The sequence below is a fragment of the Tachypleus tridentatus genome, chromosome 3 (genome assembly GCF_004210375.1).
Source record: "Tachypleus tridentatus isolate NWPU-2018 chromosome 3, ASM421037v1, whole genome shotgun sequence".
Classification (NCBI taxonomy): Eukaryota; Metazoa; Arthropoda; class Merostomata; order Xiphosura; family Limulidae; genus Tachypleus; species Tachypleus tridentatus.
The window spans coordinates 90,062,879-90,089,411 of record NC_134827.1 but is presented as its reverse complement, the minus strand read 5'-3'; the positions used below and the strand labels follow the sequence as shown (position 1 = coordinate 90,089,411).

General features: G+C 32.6%; 1 protein-coding gene across 15 annotated transcripts in view; it reads left to right on the top strand.

The window, feature by feature from the left end:
• Positions 1–26,533, top strand: part of LOC143247448 (uncharacterized) — a 51,829-nt gene that overhangs the window by 14,953 nt on the left and 10,343 nt on the right. For 8 of the 15 annotated variants that reach the window (XM_076495565.1, XM_076495568.1, XM_076495566.1 and 5 more), the window contains 2 exons: positions 8,978–9,044; positions 10,399–12,380. In XM_076495565.1, coding sequence (XP_076351680.1) covers positions 9,042–9,044; positions 10,399–12,153 — 1,758 coding nt within the window. In that variant the 5' untranslated portion in view covers positions 8,978–9,041 and the 3' untranslated portion in view covers positions 12,154–12,380. Of the gene's footprint in view, positions 1–8,977; positions 12,381–26,533 lie in introns of all 15 variants that reach the window. The other 7 variants (XM_076495573.1, XM_076495564.1, XM_076495576.1 and 4 more) reach the window with 2 other exon arrangements.

Sequence of the window (26,533 nt, the reverse complement as noted above, 5' to 3'; positions counted from 1 at the left end):
GTTTAGGTGGGTTCGTTGTTTCTGATCCATTATCTTTTATATTTGCTGACCTATTGCTAAATTTAGTAAATCAAACACAGCATCCCCTACTCATTTCTTTCCATTTTTGGAAACAGTTCCTTATGTACACTTATTTATATATGTGAGATGAGAATGACCAATGGGAAGCTCAGGATGTCTTAGTGATTTTTTTAGCCATTTTCAAATATTCTCTGACTAATCTTCAATCTATTAAGTTGAGTCTTTAGACTGTTTGTGATTTTGTAAGTTTTTAGATACCAATACAGCTTAGTTATTAAACTTGATAAATTATAAAGGAATTGTATGGTATTAGTGAAATAATTTATGATTATTTTGGTTGTTCAAATATACATGTCAAACCTAAAATGGCCCGGCATGGCCAGATTGAGGCACTCGATTTGTAATCTGAGGGTCATGGGTTTGAATCCCCGTCACATCAAACGTGCTCGACCTTTCAGCAGTGGGGGCATTATAATGTTATGGGTAATCCCACTATTCGTTGGTAAAAGAGTAGCTCAAGAGTTGGTGGTGGGTGGTGATGACTAGCTGTCTTCCCTCTAGTCTTACACAGCTAAATTAGGGGTGGCTAGTGCAGATAGCCCTTGTGTAGCTTTGCGTGAAATTCAAAACAAACAAACCTAAAATAAATTATTTTGTTTAACATTCTCCATGTGTGAAATTTCTTAAGGCTTGGCAAGCTAAGACAAGCATCAAAAAGTACAAAGGTTTTAACTAGAAAAGATAATTAGATGCTTTATTTTTTTATTTACTCTTCTCTGTTTTAAGAAAAAATAAGTTTTAGAAATTATTTGTAAATAATAATAATCTATATACTTATACAATTACAAAATACAAGTGCACTAAAACACAGCCACTTTGTAATAACTAGAAGTCAGTTTGATATTGTTGGATACAATATCATGAATGCACTTGCCCCACATCGTAGTAACTTCTGTACTGTTAGCCAAACACAGCTTAAAGGTTGATATAATGAAAATAATATATCTGTATAAATGTATAATGTTAGATTTAAGCTATTTAGTCCAAACATTCATTTTTTTATAATCTGTAGTCATTCTAGAATGGAAAAAGGTATTTATATTCATTATCTTATCTTATTTGCTGGTTACGAGATCAGTCAAATCGACTGAACCCATACAGATTTGTTAGTGAAAATAACATTAAATATAAAGTTGTTTTTTAGAAACATTTAGTGAAACTATTTGGACATTATAAGGATTTTGCATATGAAATTTGAAAAGTTTGTGATGCATAAAAGTATTGTTAATCTTAAATGGAAATTACTTTGCACTTTGAATAAGCAATGTGCAAAAATTGAAAAGTATGAGAAAAACATTACTTAAAAACCTTAAGACTTAATATAAAAATATGATATATTGTGTATGAAAACCTTGCAATATTTGCTGATAATATGCCAAATTTTGTGAACATATGCTTACTAATTTATAAGTAATAGCATTAAAACTATAACGTGCACAAAATCGTTAAGAGGTCAGTCCTAGGAACGAGCCTGTGCTGAAAAAGTTACTGTTATTTTAGTCTGTAGATGAAATTAATAGTCTTATGTTATTGGTTATGGAAACCAAATTTTGCAGTTTTTATTCAATTATATTTAAGAAAGCATGTTTGCTCCATTCCAACTTTCATCTACTAATGTAAAGCTATCATATGCTTTGTATGATGGAATTGGTGGGAAAAGATATGCATACAGTACAGTACCCTAGTAAGCAGGAGGCACACATATGAAATTCTACAGTGTTTTCAAGTAACTGTTCACAAGCCAGCATCCATCAAAGATAAATGGCCCTGATCAATTAGAGTATTATTCTTTAACCTAAAACTTTTATTATCCTTCATTGCTGAATATTGTATTAATTTCCATGACACTCCATTTGATCTTTTTTACAAGGACTGTATTTCATGACAAAAAGGCTTTGGATGAGCTTGTAATGGACAGAGCTACTTCTTCATAGACATTTGCATGTGAGCTTGTTCAAACATTCAAAGAATGTTTGGTAATGAAATTGAAATAATGTTTGTTGTTATTAAGTAATGACAAGGGATTGTTAAAAATAATATGAAAGTGCTCTCAGTTACTATAAGCTCCTTTTTTTCCAAAAAAGCACGTTTTTTTTAATCCATCATTTAGAATTTGTTTTTATAATTAAGGTAGTCTGTTCCACAAAAATAGTATTCCTTGTCAAAATCTGGTGTCAGTATTGGTGTATTCCTACTCTGTGATTCACAGATCCAAGAAGAGATTGAGCATCTTACTAATAGTCAGAGAATTACTCCACCCCAGTTGTTGGAAATTGATGATGATAGCTTTCATCTTGTCCACAGTGCTGCAACAACACTTTTAAATTATTTGATGGTCATATAGCTTTTGTTATAGATTTACATCAAGGTTTTGTATTTTCAACTGACTTCAGCTATTTCTTACAAATAGTATGCTCTGTACACAAACCCTGATTCATATGCCCATCATCAATGGTTTTTGGTTTATGATGTAACTGTGGATGTCATGTGCTTGCTTGATAACTATCTGAATTTTTATGGAAAGTTCTTGTCAGGTTCTGATAAACAGTTGTATAAGTAATTCATTGGTGATAGTTATATCAAGGGAAAATTGGAGAATTAGAAAATTTGTGTTTAAAGCAGTAAAGAAATTTATTAAGCTGATAAAGACAGAAGCAAATTATCAAAAAACTGTTCCATCAGAAAAGGAAAATTTTCTTCATCATGAGGATTTATTCATCAGTACAACCCTTGCTAAAGGAATGCACATTGTTTTTTTTTAAGTCAAGGTGTTAATATTAAATAACTTGCATGATTTAAAGTTGCTTAATTTTCTGACTTCTTTTATAAAATAGGAAAAGTCCATTGTCTGTTGAAACAAGTAACTTTCAAAACTTGAATTATCTATTAAGAAGACTATCCACAACTGAAGGACTAATTTTTGGAAAGGTGGCACAAAGTCCTTTGGAAAATTACCCTAATAACAAGGTTTTTGTTGATAATGGTACCCACTGTGAAGAGAGCTTACATCTTGTTTACCTGGTTGCGAAACCATTCCTTTCAAAATTTAATTTCTAAAAATGTTTCTGCTTTTACTCTTGTCATTTGGCAGCATAGTGGGACTTTCATCTGCCTTAATGAGCTCCAGCATTATTGCCAAATGTTATCTCAAAAAACTTTGCTTTACTAGCTAGGTTATACTGTGCAAAGAGCAACTTTCTAATACCTACTGAATGCAGCAAATTTGACATAATATTAATGCGATGGGGAGTTGCTGTCTCAAACAGTGAAAGGGTTGATATGTTGATGATATGTGTGAAAGTAATGTTAAACTGTTATAATAGACCTGTCATTGTGAGTACACTCATAATTATGGAGGAGGGGAACATTCTGAAAGAATGATGACCAGTATATACATTGATGTAGTTGCTGATATGTTTTTGATGTATGTGGAAAGATTTTACTACAAGAACCTATTACATGCAAAAGTGAGTGACTCATTTTGCAAGAATATGGAAACTGCTCATCAAACGTACACTAATTTGAAGAAAAAGAAAAAGCAGTTGCATCTCAACAGATGCTTATCAACAGTATAAACCCTAAAACACCACCACCACTTGGGAAGAAAATGTCTGTACACCTTCCATCTGTGTTAATTAATGAAGCATTTTCAAAAGAATTAGCCTTATCTCTTGGTTAGTATTATAAGAGAATGTCTTAAGCTACTTATCTTTTTATAGAGTAAGTCGTATCATTAACAGTTTAACAAAAAACAAAGGTCCAAAGACAAACTTCTAAGATACTGACCCAAATAATTCATTCATTATATTCCACCTATTTCTTATTGCAACATTAACACCTAAGTGCATCCAGTATGAAAGTGTGTTAAACTGGATGAAATCACCTAATGTATTGGGTGAAATTATGAAAAAATGGGCATAAATTTTTGTCTTTCCATATCCTGTTAGTAAGGCTATGAAAGTGTCTTTGTTCTTTAATATAGATTGATAGTCATTAGCTGCTTATTTTGAAAATCAGATGCATTTCTTCTTTCCATAAATTAAATTGATTCATTAAAATTCATTTTGTAACCAACAATGGTAAAAAATGTACACCAGTTATTGTGTTTGCACAGAATATTAGGTTCTGTGATTTTCATTTTTAATCTATTATAGAGGGCAACTTGCCTGTTTTTTTCATTAGGTGTTTGCAAAGTAATCACAGTGTGATAAAAGATGCTGTATTGTTTGAGTTATTGAGGTACTTGACTAGTCATCCTTTTCCATTTAAATTGTTGTGTTTATTTATCAGAAGCTTCTGTTTTTCTACCTTCAAACCAATTTTTTAGCCCATCTTTTTTAGATATTCCCCAATTAAATAATCTAAGTTACTATTTTATTTGTCAGTCCAGTTGTCTTTGGCTTCAAAATGTCTTTTGCTATTGAGAAAATGTGCTCTACAATTATGCTTGATGGAATTAATTTAGATACGAGAAACAGTACACAAAATGTTGCTCCCTTCTTAACCCTGTTGCATAGGGTATTCTTCACTGCACGGCACACAAGGTTTTAGTGTTTTGCGTTCAGAATTTTATTTAACTATTTGTTTGTTATACTAATTAGTATAGCATAAAATCTTAGCTAATAATCCACATTTTAAAGGTATATAAGTTTTAACTTCTTAATTCTACAAGGCAGTATTTTTTAAAAAATCCTGAATTTTCCTTAGTGTGACATGTGACATTTTTTCTTGGCATCTTGTTTTCTTTATTTTATTTATGAGCATCTTGTAGTAGCTTGTGGGTAATGTAATTTGATAGCATTATGGGCTGCATGGGTACTGGGCATTTTAAAATTTCTAATAGTGCAGGTAATAGTTAGACACAGTTGAAAGAACAATAAAACAATAGAATTTAATTATAAATAGGTGTTGCCAGCTTAAAGCTACTTAGCATAAATGAATGTAGTTTCATGTTACAATTTGAAGTCATTCTGAAAAAAAGGTATTTTAGATTTGTTTACAATTTTTATATTTCTTGGTGGTTACAAGGTTAGGAAGAGAAAATAACAGATAAAAATATAAAGTGTTTTTAAAACAATCATTTGAGGTATAATTAGGAGGATTTAGGGATTATACAAAGGAAATTTGAGATGAAAAAAAGTATTTTTAATATTAACATAAATCACTGCACATGGACTATTCAAAACAAATTCTTAATATATATATGGACAAATCTTTATTTTATTTCATTAAAAATACTTCACTAAAAATGTTAATTAAAGACAGCCAAACTTTGTGAAGATACACACACTGTATTGAAAGTAATAAGTATTAAAGCTATAAGGACTTTAAATGTGTACAAAGAGATTACATGGTTGGTCAGATTGAGTCGGCCTGTGTTGAGAACTGTGAAGTTCATTGAACAATTCTAATAGAAAAATAAAATTGCACAAAATTTAAAATTCAATCATCAGCAAGAAAGGTCTTATTTTAGAAATAAACTAATACTCATAAGTAGGTGCTACAATCACTGTATTATTGAATAAATTTTTCAAGCAAAGTACATTCAAAATACTAATTAAGTAAAAATCAATTGCTTTCTTATTTATCATATCTAAACTGTCCAGTCACTGAGTAATCCCCTCGGTGTGGATTCCTGTACATGGTGAGGAGACCTCCCAGAGAAGGTTCTGTTCTTTCAGTTTACCTCTTCCGGGATCTAAACATCCACGTGTTTGCTGTGCGATGCGACTCGTGAAAGGGAGGAGAGGATCCTGGTAGTTGAGGGGTCCAACCCTAACACACCACTTTGGCCTTGAATTTCTGTAGACAGGCAGCCTTTGGGTGGCCCCCCTTGGTTTAATCGGCTGGTCCACTTGGGCTAGAGTCAACCAAGTACCAGGGTTGGAAGTGCTCAATGGGTGTTGTGGATATTGTGTCTGATGTTGGTGTTTGTGTATAGTGCTCACGAAACCCTGGCATTGCTGCAATGTCCTTGCATGACATTGTAGTTCATCCCCTCATAGGACTCCATGGTGGGTGGGGTCAGTGGGTACCAAAATTTAATATTTTTTCCTATGGATCCTCTAACAAAAAATTTAAATAAAATAGTGAAAAAACAGTCAATAGGTAAATGACCACGTCTTGAAGACTGAGCAGCAATCTTCAACATCTGTAACACCTGTACCCCATTTCTTTATATTACATTCTCTTTCAGAAAAACCTTTAGGGCAAATGTCCCCCTGTTTTATTCAAAAGGGACTAGAGGGACTTGCTGGCTCTCCAAAGTCAGTAAAGAAGCTTCGATCTGGAGACATATTGGTTGAAACATCCACATCCCAACACAGTGAACTCCTCTTGAATTCAAAAGCAATTGGGATGTACCTATTGAGGTTACCCCTCATGCTACCTTGAATTCATCACTAGGAGTTATTGTTGAGAGGGATTTGAAGAACGACCACCAAGTTGGAGATTCTCGCTGGTCTTTCCACTCAAGGAGTTTCTGCAGTGAAGCACATCTCCACTCGCAAAGACGGAGTTACACTGCCGACAAATATCCTCATTTTGACATTTACATCACCACGTGCGCCTGCCACCATCAAGGCAGGTTATCTAATTTGCAGGGTATGTCCATACATTTAAAACCCTCTTCGATGTTTCCAATGTCAGAGGTTCGGCCACTCAAAGATGTCCTGTCGTGGTTCCCTGACACGTGCTTGTTGTGGTGGCAAGGACCACGATGCCTATGAGTGTCACATGGACCCACATTATGCCAACTGCAATGGTTCCCACCCTTCCTACTTTTGTTCTTGCCCAAAATGGTTGGAGGAAAAAGAGGTGCAGCGTTTGAAAACAACCCATAACATTAGTTATCCTGAGGCTCGGAAATTGCTGTCCGCCACTTCATCTCGGACATATGCTGCTGCACTCCGTTCCACAACTACAGTGGGAGTGCAGACAGATCTCTCTGTGCCTCCAAGAGAATCATTTTCAAAACAGATGAAAAGCCTTTTGACCTCCATGGTTAAAAAGGTTGATGAATCAACTTCTACATCCATCTCTGTTCCTCCCATACAGTCCAACAAATCTCAACATCCACATCCTTTTGTTTCCAATACAGGCATTTTTTCTGATACATCTTTTCCTCCAACCCCTCGATGCAAAACAATCATTTGTTTCACGTCCTCAGTCACTGGAATCCCCTTCCAATAACAAAGGCCTGCCAAATCGACCCAGGGCAGGATTCATGGAGGTTGATAGACCTCCTCCAAATAAGGACAGTAAGGAAAAAAGATGTGGTCGTAAACAGAAGGGTTCTCCAGCCACTTCGCCTTCCCGTCATTAAAAATGGCCACCTTGATACAATGGAACTGTCGAGGTTTATGTTCTAATCTGGATGATATCAAAACACTGATTGCTTCCTACCATTCTATATGTCTTTCCTTACAAGAAACATTTCTAAAACCTGCTGATACAGTCACCATTCGGCAGTTTTCTCTGTACAGAAATGATAGGCTGTGTGATGGACGAGTACATGGAGGGGTGGCACTATTGGTTGATCAGCATGTGCCCACCCTGTCTTTGTCACTCAACACACCCTTGGAGGCCGTAGCCATCCGTGTTTCCTTGGGTCATACCATCACTGTTTGTTCTCTCTTCCTGTCCCCTAGACATTAATAATTTATAATAGCTGAAGGATATTGAGAGGTGCATGGGAGTGAAAGGCTTGCAGCATGTGAAATTTTTTTGCATATAGAAGGCATCATTGAATATAAACAGTTATGTATGTGAGAAAAAAATTAGATTCTATTGGAAATACATTTTTGATGTAGTAGTGTTTTTCGTTAATTTATTTATTTTTTTCTAACCATGGAAAAAATTCTCTGCTAGATTTGTCAAGTTTAGAATGCCAGTTTTAAATTTTTTTATTAAAGGTGCTTTTATTTTATATGTTTTATAATTACACTTTCCTTGCACCATGTAAATTGTTAAAATGATAAGAAGACCATGTGGTATTAACTTTGAAAGTTGTTGATGTTTTGTTGCTTTTGGTTCATTACAATCTAGATATACATTACCATTAACTTAAAAACTTGTAATTTCCAATTGTATTTGCGTATGAATTTTGTTGTTTATATTTTTAATTATATTATTTTTTGTCAAATATATAAACTTGTATGGTTAAAGAGGTTTTAATATTTCTGTAAGAAAGGTCATATTAAATAACTTGTGTTTCCTAGGAATAACTTTTCTTGCAATTTGTTTATTAAATAAACAGTTTAATGTTATTGGTTTATATGTGAGTGCATTACAAAGCTGGTGAAGCATGATTATAATTAATTACTTGTCATAAGACAGTGGATATGATAAACACTGTGATTAAAATCTGTTATTATACACGCTTTTATTTCTTGAAAGTTTTTGAGACTCTGTATAAAGGGTGTAGTGTTAAAAATATATTAGACTTTATACTAAAGTCATATGACAAATATAGTATATTCCTGAAGTGAAAATTGGGTATTCTTGTCTCAAGGAGAAGTATTAGGAACACATTGGTATTCTTTTTTATGCTGTTTAAATTAGCATGGTGTCTAGCTTACAAGAACTTTGAATTTTGAAGGTTGTATCTAATTCCTGTGGGTGTTGTTTACTATTTACCTTCTAGACTACCAGTTCAGAATTATGGATGGCTCTGTGCATGTGACCTTTGTGTACCTTTATGTAAAAATCTAAAACAGATGAACTTACAATTTTCATACAAACTTTATAATATAACTTACATGAATTCATGTTGTGAAACTATTGAGGAGTAGCCAACAGATCAAGAGTGATATTTTGTTAATCAGGGAGACTGTAAGGTGTGATTTTTTATACATCATTTATTTTTTAAATTCTTGTTTAAAATTTTATTTTACAGATACAATTGCTACAATGATCAACAGAACAGTAGTTAAGTAAACAGACATGTAGAAAAATCTGTGATGGTATGTGGTGCTATGTAGATATTATGAAATACATCAGAGTAAGATCCCTAATTTTGTTCATAACGTATTCATGTGAAGTAATTGTAGTTGTGGTAACACAGCCATTTTTTGCCTTTAATTCAAATGTCAGATGCTAGTTAGTGCACATGGTGTGAAGTGCATTAACAGCAGATTTTTTAATATTTTTGCTATCAAAGTTACTTTGAATGATTATCTCTGAAACAATTTTTTTGTTTTAATGATGTACTAGGACACACAGTAATACAAGTCTTGACAAATATTTTCATATCTGGGAGTCAGCACCATACTCAGGAACCAAGTGTGCTTAACAACTCTGTTTATGGTAGTGAATGGGGGGGTTTTACTAGTGTTTCAGTTATCTGTTCTTCTGTTGTTTGAGAGCTTCATTTATCTGTAGGTTTATTTTTTGTCCCAACTTTTCTCAAAATAGTTGTACCATTACAGTTCTCGACAAAAATTTACATGTTTTGGAGACATTGTCACTCAGAAATTAGTTTTGGTTGCAAAAGTTTGCCTAATTTAGTAATTAAATAATACTTAAATGGTAATGGGCAACCTAAAAAGAAGTATTATAGGAAAAAAAATGGAAGTGGATTCATGAGCTCATGAAATTCACAGAAACTAAGCATAACTTACAGACTGGTGCTCAACTTTTATGATTACAATTGTGGTGACTTTCATAATTTTTCCTGATAATGTGATTAAATGACAGTAAATAAAGATTGATTTAAGACAAGGAACTTAAATATACTTAAAAATTAAACAATGAGCTAACTCGTGAGATACACTAGTTCCTCAGCTATATGCTGTTTCTGTTGTCCACAATTTTTCTTTCCATGGATCAGCATGGATAATCTATACAACAGTGTATATCTAGTTACTTTTACAACAACAAGTGCATGCTGACAATATTGTAATATCAACAGCAACTTGATAGTGATGTCCGAACTAATAAAATGGCACAAAATTAGTAGTGTTATGCAACACAGAGATTCATTCCTGAATCTGGCATAAAAATCCTAGAAACAAAATTTCATTTAGGACTCAAATGCAAAATAGTTCTGGACTTTTAAGAGTTCTATTTAGCACAGCTCTATGCACAAATAAAATAAAGAGAAAATACTGGGTGTCACAATGAAATTTTTAGCTTCATGGTGACCTTGGGCACAAAATTTGTCAAGGTCTGCTTGATTATTATACACTCTTACCATAAGTTGTTTCATTAGTCATAGTGATGGATCAAGCTAAAGAATTGGTGTAAAAGGTATGCTAAAATTACTTTTTTAAGAATTGCTTTGTTAGTTACTTCACATGCTAAAAAAATTTATTTCAGAGCATTAAAAGCGTGATGCCAAAACACGGTATTAGTGGTTCCTGTCATGAAGCTGATGAGAAGGAAGTTCCAGACAGTAAATTCCAGAAACTTGCTGATCCAAACATTTATCAGGGATTAGGTGTTGAAAATTCTGTACATAAAGCTAAATGCATTTTTGACAATATTTCTCAAAGTTCTTCTGGTGAACACTTAAAACTGAAAAATAATTACACCAATTCCCATGAAAAACATCAACAAAAAACAAACTCAATTTGTAGGCCTCTTTGTAAACAAAATAACTGTGATAGATTGCCAGATCATGACAGAATCAGATATGATAGTAACAGAAATCAAGACGAATCATCTGTCAGCACCAATGTGAAGCATGGTACAGAGACTAAGGAACATACAGTTGTTAAACCCCAGTCCAGTCTTGCTGTGAATGAAACTGTAATTCAAGAAAACAATAGCAAAATCAGTGCAAATAGTAGCAGTAGCACTCTTTGTCAAGATTCTAACAACAGAAAAGAGACACTGAACCTTGGTGATGTTGCCTGCCAAGATGCTACTTTTAAAAATAAGCAGAAGATAGTAGAATGTGATGGTAAGTACCAACAAGATAAGACATTAAAAGTTTATTGTGTTTTATGCCAAGATACAAAACACAATAAAAAAAACATGGGATTAAATGTTTCTGTGCCTCAGAGTTCTAACCCCACTCATGATATAAATACAGAAAGCAATTTTGTAAACAAACTTACTAACCAAACACAGGAGAGACTAGCTATTAGTGATAATGTAAACAAATGTACAGACCATCAAATGATAAAAGAAGACAATGAAGATGATTTATCCCAGTATGTTGACCATACAGAGGCAATACTTGCATATCATGGCTCTAAGAAACAAAATTATTTTGTTTCAAAAATAGTTGTAAATGATGTTACCAAACACCAAAATATTGGCCCAATACAGAAAACAATGCCTACTGCAAAAACTGTAAGTCAGGATGCATTGAGTATTGAAAATGTTACTAACAAAAAGCATGCATGTGCTAGAAAGAAAATATCAGTAGCTGAAAACATTTCAAAAAAAGAAATAGAATTAAAAAGAGTAAAATTAGAAGTTCCTGACACTTCGAAATGTGTGTTAGACCTTGGAGTAGAAAGAGTAGTAGGAAGTAATGATTATAAGAAGCAGAGTACAAGTTCTAGGGAATCTGCCCCAGAATCTAATGCCTGTATAATTAAAGGTATGAACCCTAAAGAGGAGGAGGTTACAGATGAAGTTAATGAGAAACAGAACTTTCATTACAATCATGGACTACTACAAAAAATCAAACCTGACACATTGTCAGTTTACAAAACCATAAAACAGCTAACAGATTTCAGGCAGGAGATTTATGTTTCTGATAACACTGTAAATAATTATGCAGAACCCAGTCGAGCAAAATTTGGAACTGAGGATACTATATATCAGGATACAGAATTCAGAAAGGAACTGTTATCTACAGATGATACTGAGAGTCAGAATGTCATCTTCATGCAGAAGACACTAGTAAATGATGATACTGCAAGTCTGAATATAGGCTCTAAGGAAGTGATGGAACTAGCTAATAATGAACCCGTCCAGGAGGCACTACTAACAGATAATATCGTGAGTCAGAATACAGAACCTAACCAGGTAACTTTAGAATTTAATTGTACTGAGAGCAAAGATACTAATCCCCAACAGCAGCAAATAACAAGTGTTTTGAAATCCCGAATCCTGTAAGTGGGCAAACCAGTTGTCAAATTTCAGGAGATGACAACCAAAGTTGTCAGTCTGTATGTAGTGAAAATGCCATGCTTCCATTAGTATTCAAGGTGCAAAAATTTCAAAGTGTGATGAATCAAGTAGGGAAAAAAAGAAAAGTGTTTCCTTCAATGGAGTAACAGTGTACTACTTTCCAAGAATTCAAGGGTTTTCCTGTGTTCCTAGTAAAGGAGGATCAACTTTAGGTAAGTTATTTTTTTAAATATAATTAGGAGAATTTGTTTATTAAAAGTTTTGACATTTATTGGAGATAAAAAGTCATGTATGTCAAATAGAATATTACTAAATTTTAATATCAAATTTTGTCTTATTTTTTAACCTTTTAGTTGAATTGAATTTTAATCAGGTTATGTGTGTATCTGTGTGCTTGCATGTATAACAGATAGTTGTTGATTATATGTGAGGGTTTGATTATAGAACTAAGAATTTCCATTTATGAAACTAGTATGTGCATTTGCAGTTATGTAAGTTGGTTTTTTTTTAACTTGTGTATAGTTTGGTATAGTAATTAGTGAAAGTCTGTTGAACAAAAATATAGTATTATGCAAAAGTGTTAGGACAAGAGAATATTTTCTCATTCTTTCCATTTTATGGAGCTAATAAGAATTACAGAATGTAAATTTCAACACTGAGTTAATGCTCCATTGATCTCTGTTGAAAATTAAATGAGCCAGGGCATGCTGTAAGAATTCTGTTTTAATGAACATACTAATCAAATTTCAGGTCTGGTATAACTGTAATGGTACTCTGTGCAGTGTCTTAAGTATATAGAAAGAAGCTAGCAAGGAACTAGCGTATGGAACCAGTGTATACTAGAAGAAATCAATTTAATAGCACTCCACAAATAAAGCTTAATGAAAAAATGTGTTTAACACTATATGTTAAATTTTGTTGTCATGCCATGGCCCAAAAACATGTATAGAATTGTCAGTAGAGTGGATGGTTCACATAAGAAATGTTTGTGATGCTGGTTTGAATCCTTGGTGAATTGTTGCAGACTTGAAATGCTCACCAAACACTTTCAAGTACACTCTAGATCATGAGACAAAGACAACTAAATTTGAAAATATGAAAGGAAATGACAGAACATCTAAACTTGGTGATACTGATGTTAACAAAGATTTGTTTGTGCAGTCTTTGGAACAGAAGGAAGACTGCCACTGAACTCAAGCATAAGATTAATGACAGAAAAGTTTGTAATCTACAGTATCAAGAAGACTCAATGAGAATGGAGTATTTGGTCATATAGCAGTTGAATTTTTGGACAATGATTAAATATATTGCAACAGTGCCTAAAAACTGCTTTCAGTTATTAAAGCAAAAGGGAGACAAAATATTAACTGCTTGCTGAAGTTGTCACTTCCATTGAGGTTGTACTAAACATGAAGGTTAATAAAAATTGTGATGCTTCACTTATGATTTAACTTCCATTGTTCTTTGGAAGTAGTCTGAAGTTTAATTTTTAACTTTGTTCTAACACTTGCACAGTACTGTAAGTTGTTTCCATCAAAAAGAAAAAAAAAAAAGCTGTTGAAAAATAAGAATTTAAGTTAAGCTTTTAATGAGTTAATGGTAGATGGACCTAGCTTAATTACTTTCTTTAGAGCTGTCTTGATAACTTGCAGTTGGTGTGGAAAATATTAGAGGCTAAATTACAAAATGATAAATATTTATGAACCTAATAATGTATATGTGAGAGTCAACAGTTTGTTTTACTGTCTAATGCTGAACCTTACTAAACATTAATTGAAACAAATAGATACAAATATAGGAGTTGAAACATTATGTACAACAAAATGGTCAATTTGAAGCACAATAAATTATTACAGAAATGTGAAAGAAGTTTGATGTAGTACTATTTTATACTTATATTAAGCAGAGTAGTATATTTTGTTATTGTGTTACCATAAGCTTAGCAATATACAACTATGAAACATTGTTGCAAATGTCCTGTATTACTCCACACAGTTCAGCCAAGCTGCTTAGTTACTATGTGACCTTTTCAGTTTCTTTATGTGTGCATATTAGTGAAAGTCTGTTGAACAAAAATACAGTACTATGCAAAAGTGTTAGGACAAGAGAATATTTTCTCATTCTTTCCATTTTATGGAGCTAATAAGAATTACAGAATGTAAATTTCAACACAGTTTTTCACATCTTTGTGTTTTGGGATTTTGTGTAGGCCAAGCCATTTTTGTGTGTATTATGTTGGTCTTGTTTATTTCAGCTACCATTTTCCCACATTTGTTGTATGCTTATGATGTCTTGCTGGAAGTTTTTTTGTACAAGAATATCATTGTGTACAAGAATTTATTCCTGCCAGCAATCAGGGTGCCATCAGATTTGTTTAGACCTCCAAAACCATTGGCTGAGATGCAACCCATACTTGTCCCAAGGTATGTATATGTTTCGAAAGCTGTATCAGACCAGAGGTAACAAAGTATTCAGCCTATCTATCCTGGCTCTTCCAGTGCCTAGTGTTGACATGTGGTATTCAACAAGATCATTCGAAGTATTCTCTTGAAATTCAAACTACTTCATTGCCTGATCCAGATCATGGACTATCATGGAAAAAAAGTCAACATGTTCATTTTTGGCTTGTGCTTGCTGGCGTTTTTAAAAAGGGTTTTATGTCATCCACTGCACTCTTTCTAGTTAAAGACCTCAGTAGGCATCCATGGGAACCTGGACAGTTTTGTGGGTGTTCCCATACAAATTCCCTTTTTCTTCAAGTGGAGCACTGGAGACATGCCACTTGCCAATTTCTAGTCACTTGGGTGGTTGACCTGAGAGAGTTATTTACTATAGTGTGCAGCACTTGTGGAAAGTATGGTGATGTTGATACTGTCTAGATATTGCAAGTGACCTTTCAAATAGCTAGTATTTTTTTCTCCTACAGTAAGATTCTGTACAGTTTAGTCAAGGTGAGTACATTATGATTGTTTCCTAACCATTCTACACTTCTTAGTGCACTGACTACTTCTGTGCAAATACTCAGTTGGTCATAATCTAATTCTGCCCATTCTTGTGACACATGAGACCTTTTAAATACTTGTTAATACTCTTAACACCTTTTTACCCATTTTCCCCACTTTTGGTGCATTTTCTTCTGGTTTCACCTAAGAATGAAGTTGAGTGCAAGTGCTTAAGGTGAGTTGCTGAGAAAGGATGTTGTGTCACTCTCCTAGTAGTGGAGGGCTATCTTTGCATATAGTGCAGTTCGTGTTAAATATGATTTTTAGGTGAGAGTTAGCTCATGGCTAGTGGTATGTAAATCTTGGAAGCAGATGCACAAGGAGTGAAGCTCTTCAGTGTGCAGACATGAGTATCTATCATAAATACATTTTAATGTAAGAAAGGTGTTAATTTTGGCTGGGTTGTATTTACTGTCTTGCTATCTAACTCAATAGTCAGTTAGTAATATATGGATTATAATTTATCTTGGGTGTGATTGAATCTACTCAAGTCATCATCAGTGCCATTTAATGAACTTTTAAAGGTTTGTTATGTAGGATTATATTACATTTGTTATGAAGGATTGTGTTATATTTTTTGGTTTACCGTTGTTAAGTTCTTCAAGCATTATTAAATAGAGCATGAAAGAAACCACTAACGTGTGTTTTGTTAATAAATTATACTCCATTGTGTCATTAATGTATGATATATTTAGTTTTTATTGTTTTAAAAGTTTTATTATAAATTGTTATTTTTAGCTTTGTGACCAAAACTTCTTACACTAGCTGAACCTCATGATTGCTTAAAGAAACTCCACCTAACACATAATTTTGGAACCTAGTATGGTTTAGGGATATTCCTCTCCTGAATACAGATCTTTTACTACTTTTTTTTTGAGGGCTGTGTTTACAATCTTAAGCAAGACTTGTGTCCTCTTGTAATCTTCGTATCCCAGCATAAAAAATCAAAGGCCTTGATCTCATCAATTTGTTATGTAATACTACAGAAGTAAGACTAACTGGTAAATTTCTGGGATAACCCTAATTACTTCCTTTAAAGACAGCAGTAACACTAGCACTTCTCCAGTCTTTGGAGACCAACATATGGTCTGTTGATTTAGAAAAAATGAGAAAGAGAAGGAATTGATTTTTGACCTCCTTTAAAGCCTGAAAAAAAAAAGTGAATTTATCCATTGCAGTCCTTCTTTACTTAAACTCACTGGATTAATATGTATATGATTCTGAAAAACTACAGTATTTCCTTCAGAATGCTCAGGGTCAGGATTAGTGCTGACATCTTTTCATTAGAATAAAACGTATACAAGCTCAGCCATCTCATATAATCTTCACAAAAATCTTATCATTTAAGGACATAAGTACTGGTGTTTAAATTTAATAAACTTCAGATAATTCATACTGTTTTTCCATTATATGTGTCAGCTGTTTGTCATAATCCCTTTTTTTCATTTTCCAACTCTACCTTAACAAAAGCTCTGTATGTCTTATAGTTCTGTAAATCTTCCATCTGTTATGTCAATTGTAGTTTCGTAACTGTGTGGTTTGTATATATATCTGAATGTGTCATTTATGTGCTTTGTAAGCCAGTTAACTGAGTTTGAATTGATCTGTTACTTTTTCTGTTATTTGTAGATATTAAAAGCAATTTGTTTTTGAAAAATTCCAAATTCTTTCCACATTGCTTAGTTTTACCATTTCACTCATAATAAATATTATATCAAGGCCTCAAAAACAGCTTTCTCAAAAATAAAAAATAAAATTTTATTTTTCCTGATTTCAACTTTTGTAACTACATCTTTGTTACTGGTTAATGATAAAAGTAAAATAGAATCTCCTATTAGTTGTTTCTATAATTGTTTGGTGTACAAAATTATCTGTAGTAAACTTTCAGTAAACCTCTGAAATCACTCTTTCCATATGTGACTACGTACTTAAGTTGGGTGGTTAGCAATATTTCAGAATTAATTGACAGTCTTGTTAGTGAATTTCATTCAATTGATTGATTAGTACATGTCTTTCATGCATGCACACACTTGTATCAGGTTGTTTGAAGAATAATGGCAGATTTTAAATTTTAACTTTAATAAGGATAAAAAAATTCAAAAAACAACTTTGTAAATCAAAATAGGAACCTAGTGAATCTACACTTTTGCCAATGAGAAACAAGCTTATTCATGCCGTCATGATAAAACTCTGAAATCCAAGAACACCAAAATTGTTTGAAGCCATTCTTTGCTTCTGCTCTGTTATTGAAAGTTTTATCCTGTAAGAAGTTATTAAATGCTTGAAAAAGTGGTAGTTAGTGGGCAGCAGGTCTGGAGAGTAAGAAGGATGAGGTAATGTTTTGTAGCCCAATGCATCGAGCTTTTGGAGTGTCATTTGAGCAACTTGTGGTCAAGCCTTATCATAAAGCAAGACTAATACTGGCATTTTTTCATGCAACTTTCTGAGCATTTCTTCCAGTTCTTAACAGTAAATCTCCACAGTTATATTCTGGCCCTGGTTGGCTAATCTGAAATGGATAATACCAGCTGCAGACCACCATACAGTGACTACAATCTTATCTTGGTACAACTTTTACTTAGGAAAGTGTTTTGGAGCCTCGTAATGTTCGAGCCATTGTGCAGATTACTTTCTGTTGTCGTAAAAGGTCCATTTTTTGTTGCAAGTGACAACTTGATTAAGAAATGAGTCACTTCTGTTGCACAAAATTAGTATAGAGCACAGTTCAAAATAGCTATTTTTCTGATTTTGACTGAATTTGTGTGGAGGCCACTTGCTGAGCTTTTTCACTTTTCCAATTTGTTTGAGATGGTCTGAAATTGTGGAAATGCCAATGCCCAGTTCTTGTGCCATTTCTTGAACAGTTTGGCACAGCTTTCATTCCACTAATGCTCTCCGTTGGTCATTTTCAAGAGCGGAAGGACATCCTCTGCTCTCCTTATCTTCAAGACTTGCATCTTCATTATGAAACGTTTAGAACCAATGCTGTAATATATGTTCAGAGGTAGTTCTTTCACCCCATGCTTCATTGATATTGCTATAAATGACTAAAATTTTAATATAAGAACCAGCCATTAATGTTTGAACAACCTAGCAAGTAAAATCAGTATGTACTACATTGATAAAATTTTTTGGTCCACTGTATTATTCTAATATGATATCAATTTTCTCTTTTTAGTTGAATTGCTTTGGTTCTTTTATAAAGTAATTTTTGAAAAAACATGTTCCTTATTACCAGCTTTTTCAGGTAATTTATACATTTTCACATTTGAAAATGAATTGCTTGTTCCAACTGAATATCACCACACTTGCCATTATATTTGTTATTCAGATATGTAGTAATACCACACTGTTCTTTGCTGAATCAAATACATTGATAATCAAATAATGAAAACATGTTTTAGGGTCATTGATAAGTGTTACCATGTTTTTATTTTAAAATGCATCATGATTCCAGTTAGAAACAATTAAGTAGTGAGTTAAATTTATTTTTGTAACATATTGAATATATTCAATAAAGATTTGAGCCATCACAATACTTTTCAGTCATCTGCCATGCATGCTAAAGAGTAAGTGTTCTGATTTGATGGTAATTTTACTTCATTAACAAACCTTCATGTTTTCAAATATTGCAGTTCAGTAAAAAAAACCTAGTATATCAAAAAGTAATAGTTCCATAACCTTAAACAAAGAACTAAGTATATAAATGAGATACCTTGTCTAGACTTGATAAATCTTCAATCATTTGAATTTTTTTCATACTATTATGCATGTGTGTGTGTGTATTCCTGTCTAGTTAAGCTATTTGTAACTGATGGTAATGAAAGCTTCTCTAAACATAGTACATGTGTTACTATGTTAAACTTTCAATAAACTTTTCCTTGTTATTATTTGATACTATTTATGTACTATACAAACTTTCCTTATCTAAAAATTATTTTGTCTTATCACAGTATTCTTTTAAATCACTATTAACCCATTGACTGATTATTTGCCAAATAGGGTAGAGTCTGCCTCTGGCATTTGAATGACTTGCAAAAACTCTGCATGTGGTTAGAACAGCCACAGTCAATGGGTTAAGTGTTATAAGCAAAAACAATTACTCAAAAAGTGGTGCTATCCTAGCTTCCTTGTCTCTAGTTAACAAATCAAATCTGTGACATTGGATGATACCCTTAGGAGCTATGCAGCAATAAAGACAGAGAAAGTTTAATGGCAGTAGGGATTGAACCCGATATCCTCAAATTATGAGCCCTCTCACCATTTTATAATTTTGCACTTATCCACAAACTTTGGGTGACAGTATTTCAGGTACTTGTTTGTTTGGAATAATTGAAAATACTTTAATTAACTTGGAAATCTGATTTGTATTGATTGGTTTTTGGAATAATCAGAACAACTAGTTTTGATTAGTTGATTATTTATATGAAAATCAATATAATCATACTTTTGATTAAATGATTATTTTTGTGACATAAGACAGCATTTGAGGTTACATCTCACTATATTCAACATTTTGTAATGCTTTTGATATACCATCCTTGGTGCTCATTGGATGACATTCTGTAAGCCAGTATAGAGACTAATCCAAGTATTTTGTAGTTCAACTTAAATAATATCACTGTATATTAAACTCTGAAATTACATTTGCCATCTGTAATGATACTCAAAGCCAGGTGGAATCTCTAATGGATAAGTTCAATTGCATTCCTTAAATGTAAGCTTTCATAGTTTCTTTCTTTTTACTTGGGACTATATGTTTAGGTAGTTTCATCAAACAGGATTCATGACCTTCATGTCTGAAGCAAGCTGGATTGAGTTGTTGGACTTACTAAGGTAGCACACATAAATTCTAACAACTTTGTGTATTTCACATCTTTACAAAGCTGAGTATTTATACATTGTTTAAACAGATGTGCAAAAACTTTTAAGATGAAAATGAAGTTACTTCAGTGATTCCTAAGCACAAATAAAGTTCATTAAATATTATCATAATATTTGCTGTTCTTGGTCTGTAGTAGTTCACTTACCTATGCAAAATGGAGCACTTAAAGTACAGTTCAAATCATTCAGTACAAACTTGGACATTTCTTTGTATTATTATATTTGTTATTTGTGATAATAAATATGGCTCAGTCCTTCTGACATTTGTTGTTTTGACAGTTTCACTGGGTATCACTGCTTATGGTGAAATGTTGAGTTCCCTCACAGTGTAGTTCTGTCCAAGATGTAGTCATAAGTGGTTGTGATTGTCAACTGTTGCCCATGTAATGAATATGTCAGTTTCCATTCCTCTGTTACCACATTCCCAACCCATGGCTTATTGTTGCATTGTTTCACCACCATTAGTTGAAAGTGGCTTACTTAATTACTGCATAATAATAACATAGTTTTGAAGTCTTATAGCAATGAATGACTGTACAAACTGGCAGCCTTATGTTGGACATGTCTGACTGATGTCAGTGGTTGTTGAAAGCATTTATGCACTAAGCCATAAACAAATTGGTAAATGTTGAGATGAAATTTTGTATAGTAATAGCCTGGCACTATACCTACATATGGAAATAGTGATCCTAGGTTTCTCAATACTGTCCAACTCACAGGTCAACTATGGCAAAGTGGTACTCTGTTGTAATGCTGGACAATTAGTATAACTTATTAATCAGTTAATTGACAGACCCATTAATCAATGTGTCCCTACCAGAATGTCCATGCGAGAAAAAAAAAATAGGGGCACCTTTGCCATGACTTATTTTGATAGTATTACATATAAGTAGAGTATTTTTCATGCAAATGTAACACTTGGTGAATGAATCACTAATATTAGCAAAACATTACCAGAATATAGTCACCATTCTTTTTAAAATATTTAATAATTTCACATGACTCTGACGAGAAGATTTATATATACTGTCACCATTTATCAGTAAATTTAAAAAATCATATACATACCTTGTTTGAATAACATAGGCATAGAAATTATACTCATTAGAGGTTTCAGTCATCTGAATATTTTACACTCAGCTATCATACTCACTATGTTGCCAAACACTAAACTAACCTTATTTGGTAAACATAAAAAACAATAATTTTAAACAAAGAGCCAGATATTAACAGATTGCATATATTGAACCTTAATAAAACTCTAGTTATGTGATTTTTTTTTCTTTTGCTTGTACACATCATCTTGTGTCAAGTAGACTTGTACCTGATAATAACAAAACTTTCTCCAAAAATTGTACATTTGTTGCTGTATTAAACTTGTAATAAAGCTCTCTTTGTTATTTATTTAACCTGTCTGTAAAATGTTTATAAGCTTACCTTATCCGAAGTTATCTGATCTATTCTTATCTAAGAAAATTTCTATAACTTCTAAGAACAGTTACTTTTACAGTTAAAAAATGAATGCAACTGAAAAGACAGAAGCTACAAAAAAATGTAAACCTACATTTTAACTACTATCTAATAGTCTAATTCTAGCACTGTCCTTAGTATCGAGTCATATTTAAATGACCAAATTACTTGATGTGGTACAATAAGATTTCAGTCAAGGTCCAATGCCTGTACAAAAAATATAATATTGATAACATTCTCAAGAGATGATAAGCAAGAATAAGTTATCTCTTTATCCAAGATATCCAAACAGTATCACTAAGTTAGTTTCTTTCAGAGTTTGAGGTGGATGTATACCAATTCCTGTGTTGCTTACTATTACCTTTGTTAGTTTTTTTTTGCTTCATATTCTTCGTAGGATATTTAGCTTTAGCTGACAAAGACTATTACATAGTTGGTTGTTTTTTCAGCAATTGCTGTACTAATGGTGGTCACATTAGGTATTATTTTGAAAATGGGGATTCACATAAAGCTGTTCTTGCTGGAGTTTTAGTACTTTTTATGCCTCCCTAAATGTGAAGAAGCTGTAAATGGTTTTGTATTTTAATGGTGTCACTGCTACATTTCAGGACTGCTTTACAATACATGCTCACACATTAACTATGATAGTCTTTCAGATGGCTTAAATGTTCCCATAGAACTGATTTCTTTTTTCAGTGATGTTGAGAAAACCCGCTTCTATATGATTTCTTTTTTATTTTGCAAAAGATTAAACTTTTATGTGGGACAGATATGCCAGTGTGAGGCTTTTGTGACACTCAAATCACAATTATCCATGTTTAATTTTTGTTCCGTGTTTATGGATGAAAGTAGCAATACCATTTTATACATGTCTTTTCCAAAGGTTTAACCCTGACATTGGATGGTGTCATTATTGATGGTGATGACACCTTTTTTTTTGTTGTTGTTGTTTTATCAGCCATTGGCTGTTTTGTGTCTATTTGAGTCTTTTTTTTTCCTACCTTTTTGGTCATTGTTTCTTCTTTTTTTTTACTTTTTTTAGATTTTATTATATATTATGTGCAGCCATTTTACCAATTGTTTGGTGTAGGTTGATTGGTTACTTTGTCTCAAAAAGTGCCAAACAACCAACCTAATGAACAATACCTCATACAAGTTACAACAATTTTGTACATGGAAAATGATGTAGGGATGGCAGTGCTAAAAATAATGCAAACAAGAATATAGAGATTATAATTATACATATACCAGCCTTATATGGCTGTCAATATTAAGATTTAATGTTACACTGCAGAGTGCATACATGGATTCAATATTAGTGTAGTTGGAAGTTGTATATTCCCAATTGTTGGTATGGAGTTTAACAATATTACAGTTATGTCAGGGTTGTCATCAGTGTAGTGTAACTGAAACCCTAGGACTTGTGTACATGGAAATCCAAGTTGAGTCTAAACATATCTTGATTATTAGAGAATCTCACTATTACATATCATCTCTAAATTCATGTTTACATTCTTTTTGGCATTGCCATCCCTGTGTCATTTTACATTTACAAAGTGTTTTTAATGATTTGTTTTGTGACATTTTTTTATCCTGACTGAAAGTTAGTGTCTTCTATGAATACATGTAATAAACTTTCATAATTTATGTATTGATTTTTTTTTTGCACTTTCACTTTATGCACAATATAGGTGTTAACCCCCTAAAGACCCTGATTGTATAGTGTACACACCTTTGAGTATTCTACATGTTGTGGTTACCTAATGTTCACCTGATATTGGCTGGTAACTTCTATTTCACCATGTGATTAAGCTTTTTAAATGAACATCAAATTATTTATAATAATACTCACCACTGCTGACACTCTTCCACCCTACCTCCCCATTAAAACTTGGTTTATGTTTCAGAAAAGTGATTACACCATTGGGATGAGGTGCTTATGTATGGTGCCTAGATAGATGAGATATTGGTGTTGAAATTTGCAAATTAGAATTTGCCTAGGGCATTTGGGTGGGGTATAAAAGACTGGAGAAAGCATTCTTAATGCATAGATCAGCAAAGAGCTTAAATCCTGGAGATTAAGAAATAGCTATTGTGTCAGTGGAGGTAAGTATTAATGGAAATATGTTTTCAGTTTAGAAAAATGTTAACTTCTTCCATGAGAAAAAAGAAAAAGTACATTATTGGATTTACTATTTGTAACATTGTGTCCATTTTTCTCTTACTTGTTTTGTAAAATTTACATTTTTGTTACTGCTTCAGACTCTGTCTTTTCCTATTTTGTACATTTCTACATTTCAGCTTTTCTATGTAGTTAAGCCATTAGTAAAATAGACTGTTGTTTTTGTCCACCTCCACTTCTTGTGTATAAACAAACTGGCTTGTGAGAGCAATCTTATTTTGTCTAAAACACTAAGTTCTTTTATGTTTGGTTGGATTACCCATCTATTGTCAAAGAGAATTATGCAATATTTGTGGCCAACAGTTATGGTAAAACATAATTGTGTGTTAACCCATAGAACATTGAGAGAAAAGGGGAAATCATAGTTCTGCTTGTTGTTTTATTCACAAATGTTTGTAGAAGATGAAGGGACTTTGCCAAAAATATTTGTCGCAGTCTGGAGAATTGCATGTGGAAGCTGTTTGAACAGGATTCTTGCTGGTATTTGGAAAACGTTTTCCTTATCAGTACTATATATATTGATAGAGGTGGCATTGGACCAAAAAATTTGTTTTATTATCCAGTGCCTGTAAGCTTCTCATAGTCTATTTTGATTATAACTTTTTGTTACAGTTTCCAACTGTCCAGTGTTACTAACTGTAATTAAATTGACCTCTCATTTTCAATCATATCTTCAGCTATACAGAACCAGATTTTGGAACATGTGGCTACCTTGCTCTTTTATAAACTGAAAAATACAAAATTTCTTCTTTATTTTAGCATGAATTTTAAATTATTTTATTGATCAAAGATTACCCTGTAAAATAAGTTTTTATGTAAAATTAAAGTTTAATTGTTATAGGGCAAGATTGAAAAGGTTTTGTGTGTGTGTGTGTGTGTGTGTATATATATATATTGCAGTGAAATTAGTTGCTAAAAGATAAGTGATATTCATTGCATAAAATACATTCTATAAAATGAAGCTTACGTACACACACAACATTGTGCATCATTATTAAATCACATATGTATAGCTTTTTTCTTATGATCTAAGTTGATCATAAAAGATTTTCTATCATGTGTTCAATAAGTATTGAAGGGTTTTATTCTTATTTTATGTATATCTAATGTAAAGGACAATTTTTATGTAATTGCTACTGTAGTGTTTGCTTTTTTTGTTAAAAGATATTCCTTGACTCTCCTAACTACATATGTGTTGAAATAAGTTTGTCTGGAGGGCAATGTATCATAGATACCCAACATGTTTACTCATTTATTATTTCATTATATATTAAAAGCTTGAACTTAATGATGGCATGAAGGAAAAAAAAGAAAAGTATGGTTTGTGAAATATCATATTATTTTCTTGTTTACTAAAAGTTTTTACATTTTCCCCATGTAACCACACAAAATAATAAAGTGCAGTAAACTAGTTCTGAACTGTGTTTATTGTTTTACTGTCATACACTGTAAATATATCCTCCCTTTTCTTTTATGGATTGTCACTAGAGAGAATTTTATGGGATTATTCTAAGCATAGAAATACCTAAAGATTTTCAGTGGCATTGACCAGATGACATATGTGACAATACTGATGAGGTAGTAGTCACTACGTACTTATTTATACAAAGTCAAGACATCAAAATAATATTGTTTTCTATGTTTTTTCAGAAATCTATTAAATTTACCATTTATCCAGTATCTAAAGTTAGCAGTTGCTTTTTTTGGTATTGTTAAGAGATTTTTGTTTTCCTTATTTCAGTAGAGTTAGTAAATTAATTTTAGCTTTGCAGTAAGTTTCTTGTTAGAGTGGTTACTGTTCTTTTCTGATGGAAATTAGTGTACCTAAGAATATCATAAGTAAAGGAGGAAAAATTTAGTGACATTGATAAGATTAATTCAAAATGTTGTGAAACACTGTCCAGGCAAATCTATACTTTGATTTTGAAATTCACAGAAAACAAACCTGTACATATATGGGGTCATCCAAGTGATATATTTATATTTAAACTAGTCACTATTCACATTAAACACTTTACATTTGTAATTGGCAATAAATTTTTCTTTCTGTTCACTGTTGTGGCTAATGGAAAAAATAAAGATGAATGCAGCAGAGCTCATTGCTTTGTTAAACAAACCAGGAGATGCAAAAACAAATATTTGCACATCTGCTATTGTATACTTAACAGTATAATGTCTAGAATGGCACTGAACAGCATTTTGGGGTATAATTTATCTGCCATAACACATTTAAGAGTTCTGTAAAGAATGACCTCATTTGCATCTTGTTAAGGGAAGATGTATTAAAATATTTGTATTTGTAATTAAAATATTTCAGCAGTAGTCATATAGTTGTATCATGCACTTTTAGAATTGGTAAAAGTATGTTACAAGGTACCATGAGAATTAGTGTAAGAGTTCTTATGAAAGAAAAGACTGGCATGAAATCTGATCAAACTAGTGAAAACCACTTATGAAAGAACAACAGCAATCACAAAGACAGAATGTGGAGAAGTAAATATTGAGCTGCACCAAGAATTGGCCATTAGTCCTCTGCTGTTCTTCATTTTCATCAATGTATTGAGTAAGAAATGCCACAAAGGGCCCCCTGTGGAAACTATTATTTACTGATCTTGTTTTAATAGCTGAAAGTGAGAAGGAAACCCAAAGTGTATAAGGCTGTGATTAGATTGAAGCTAAGATGACACCAAAGAAGGCTTGTTGATAAGAGCTGAAATTGGAATGCTGTGGTAGCTGTTTGGTGTATTGTTGAAAGAGAAGAGAATGATCAAGGAAACAGGAGAATGATCAAGGAAATAGAAAGCAAGAGGTGAGAGGCTGAAGAGGT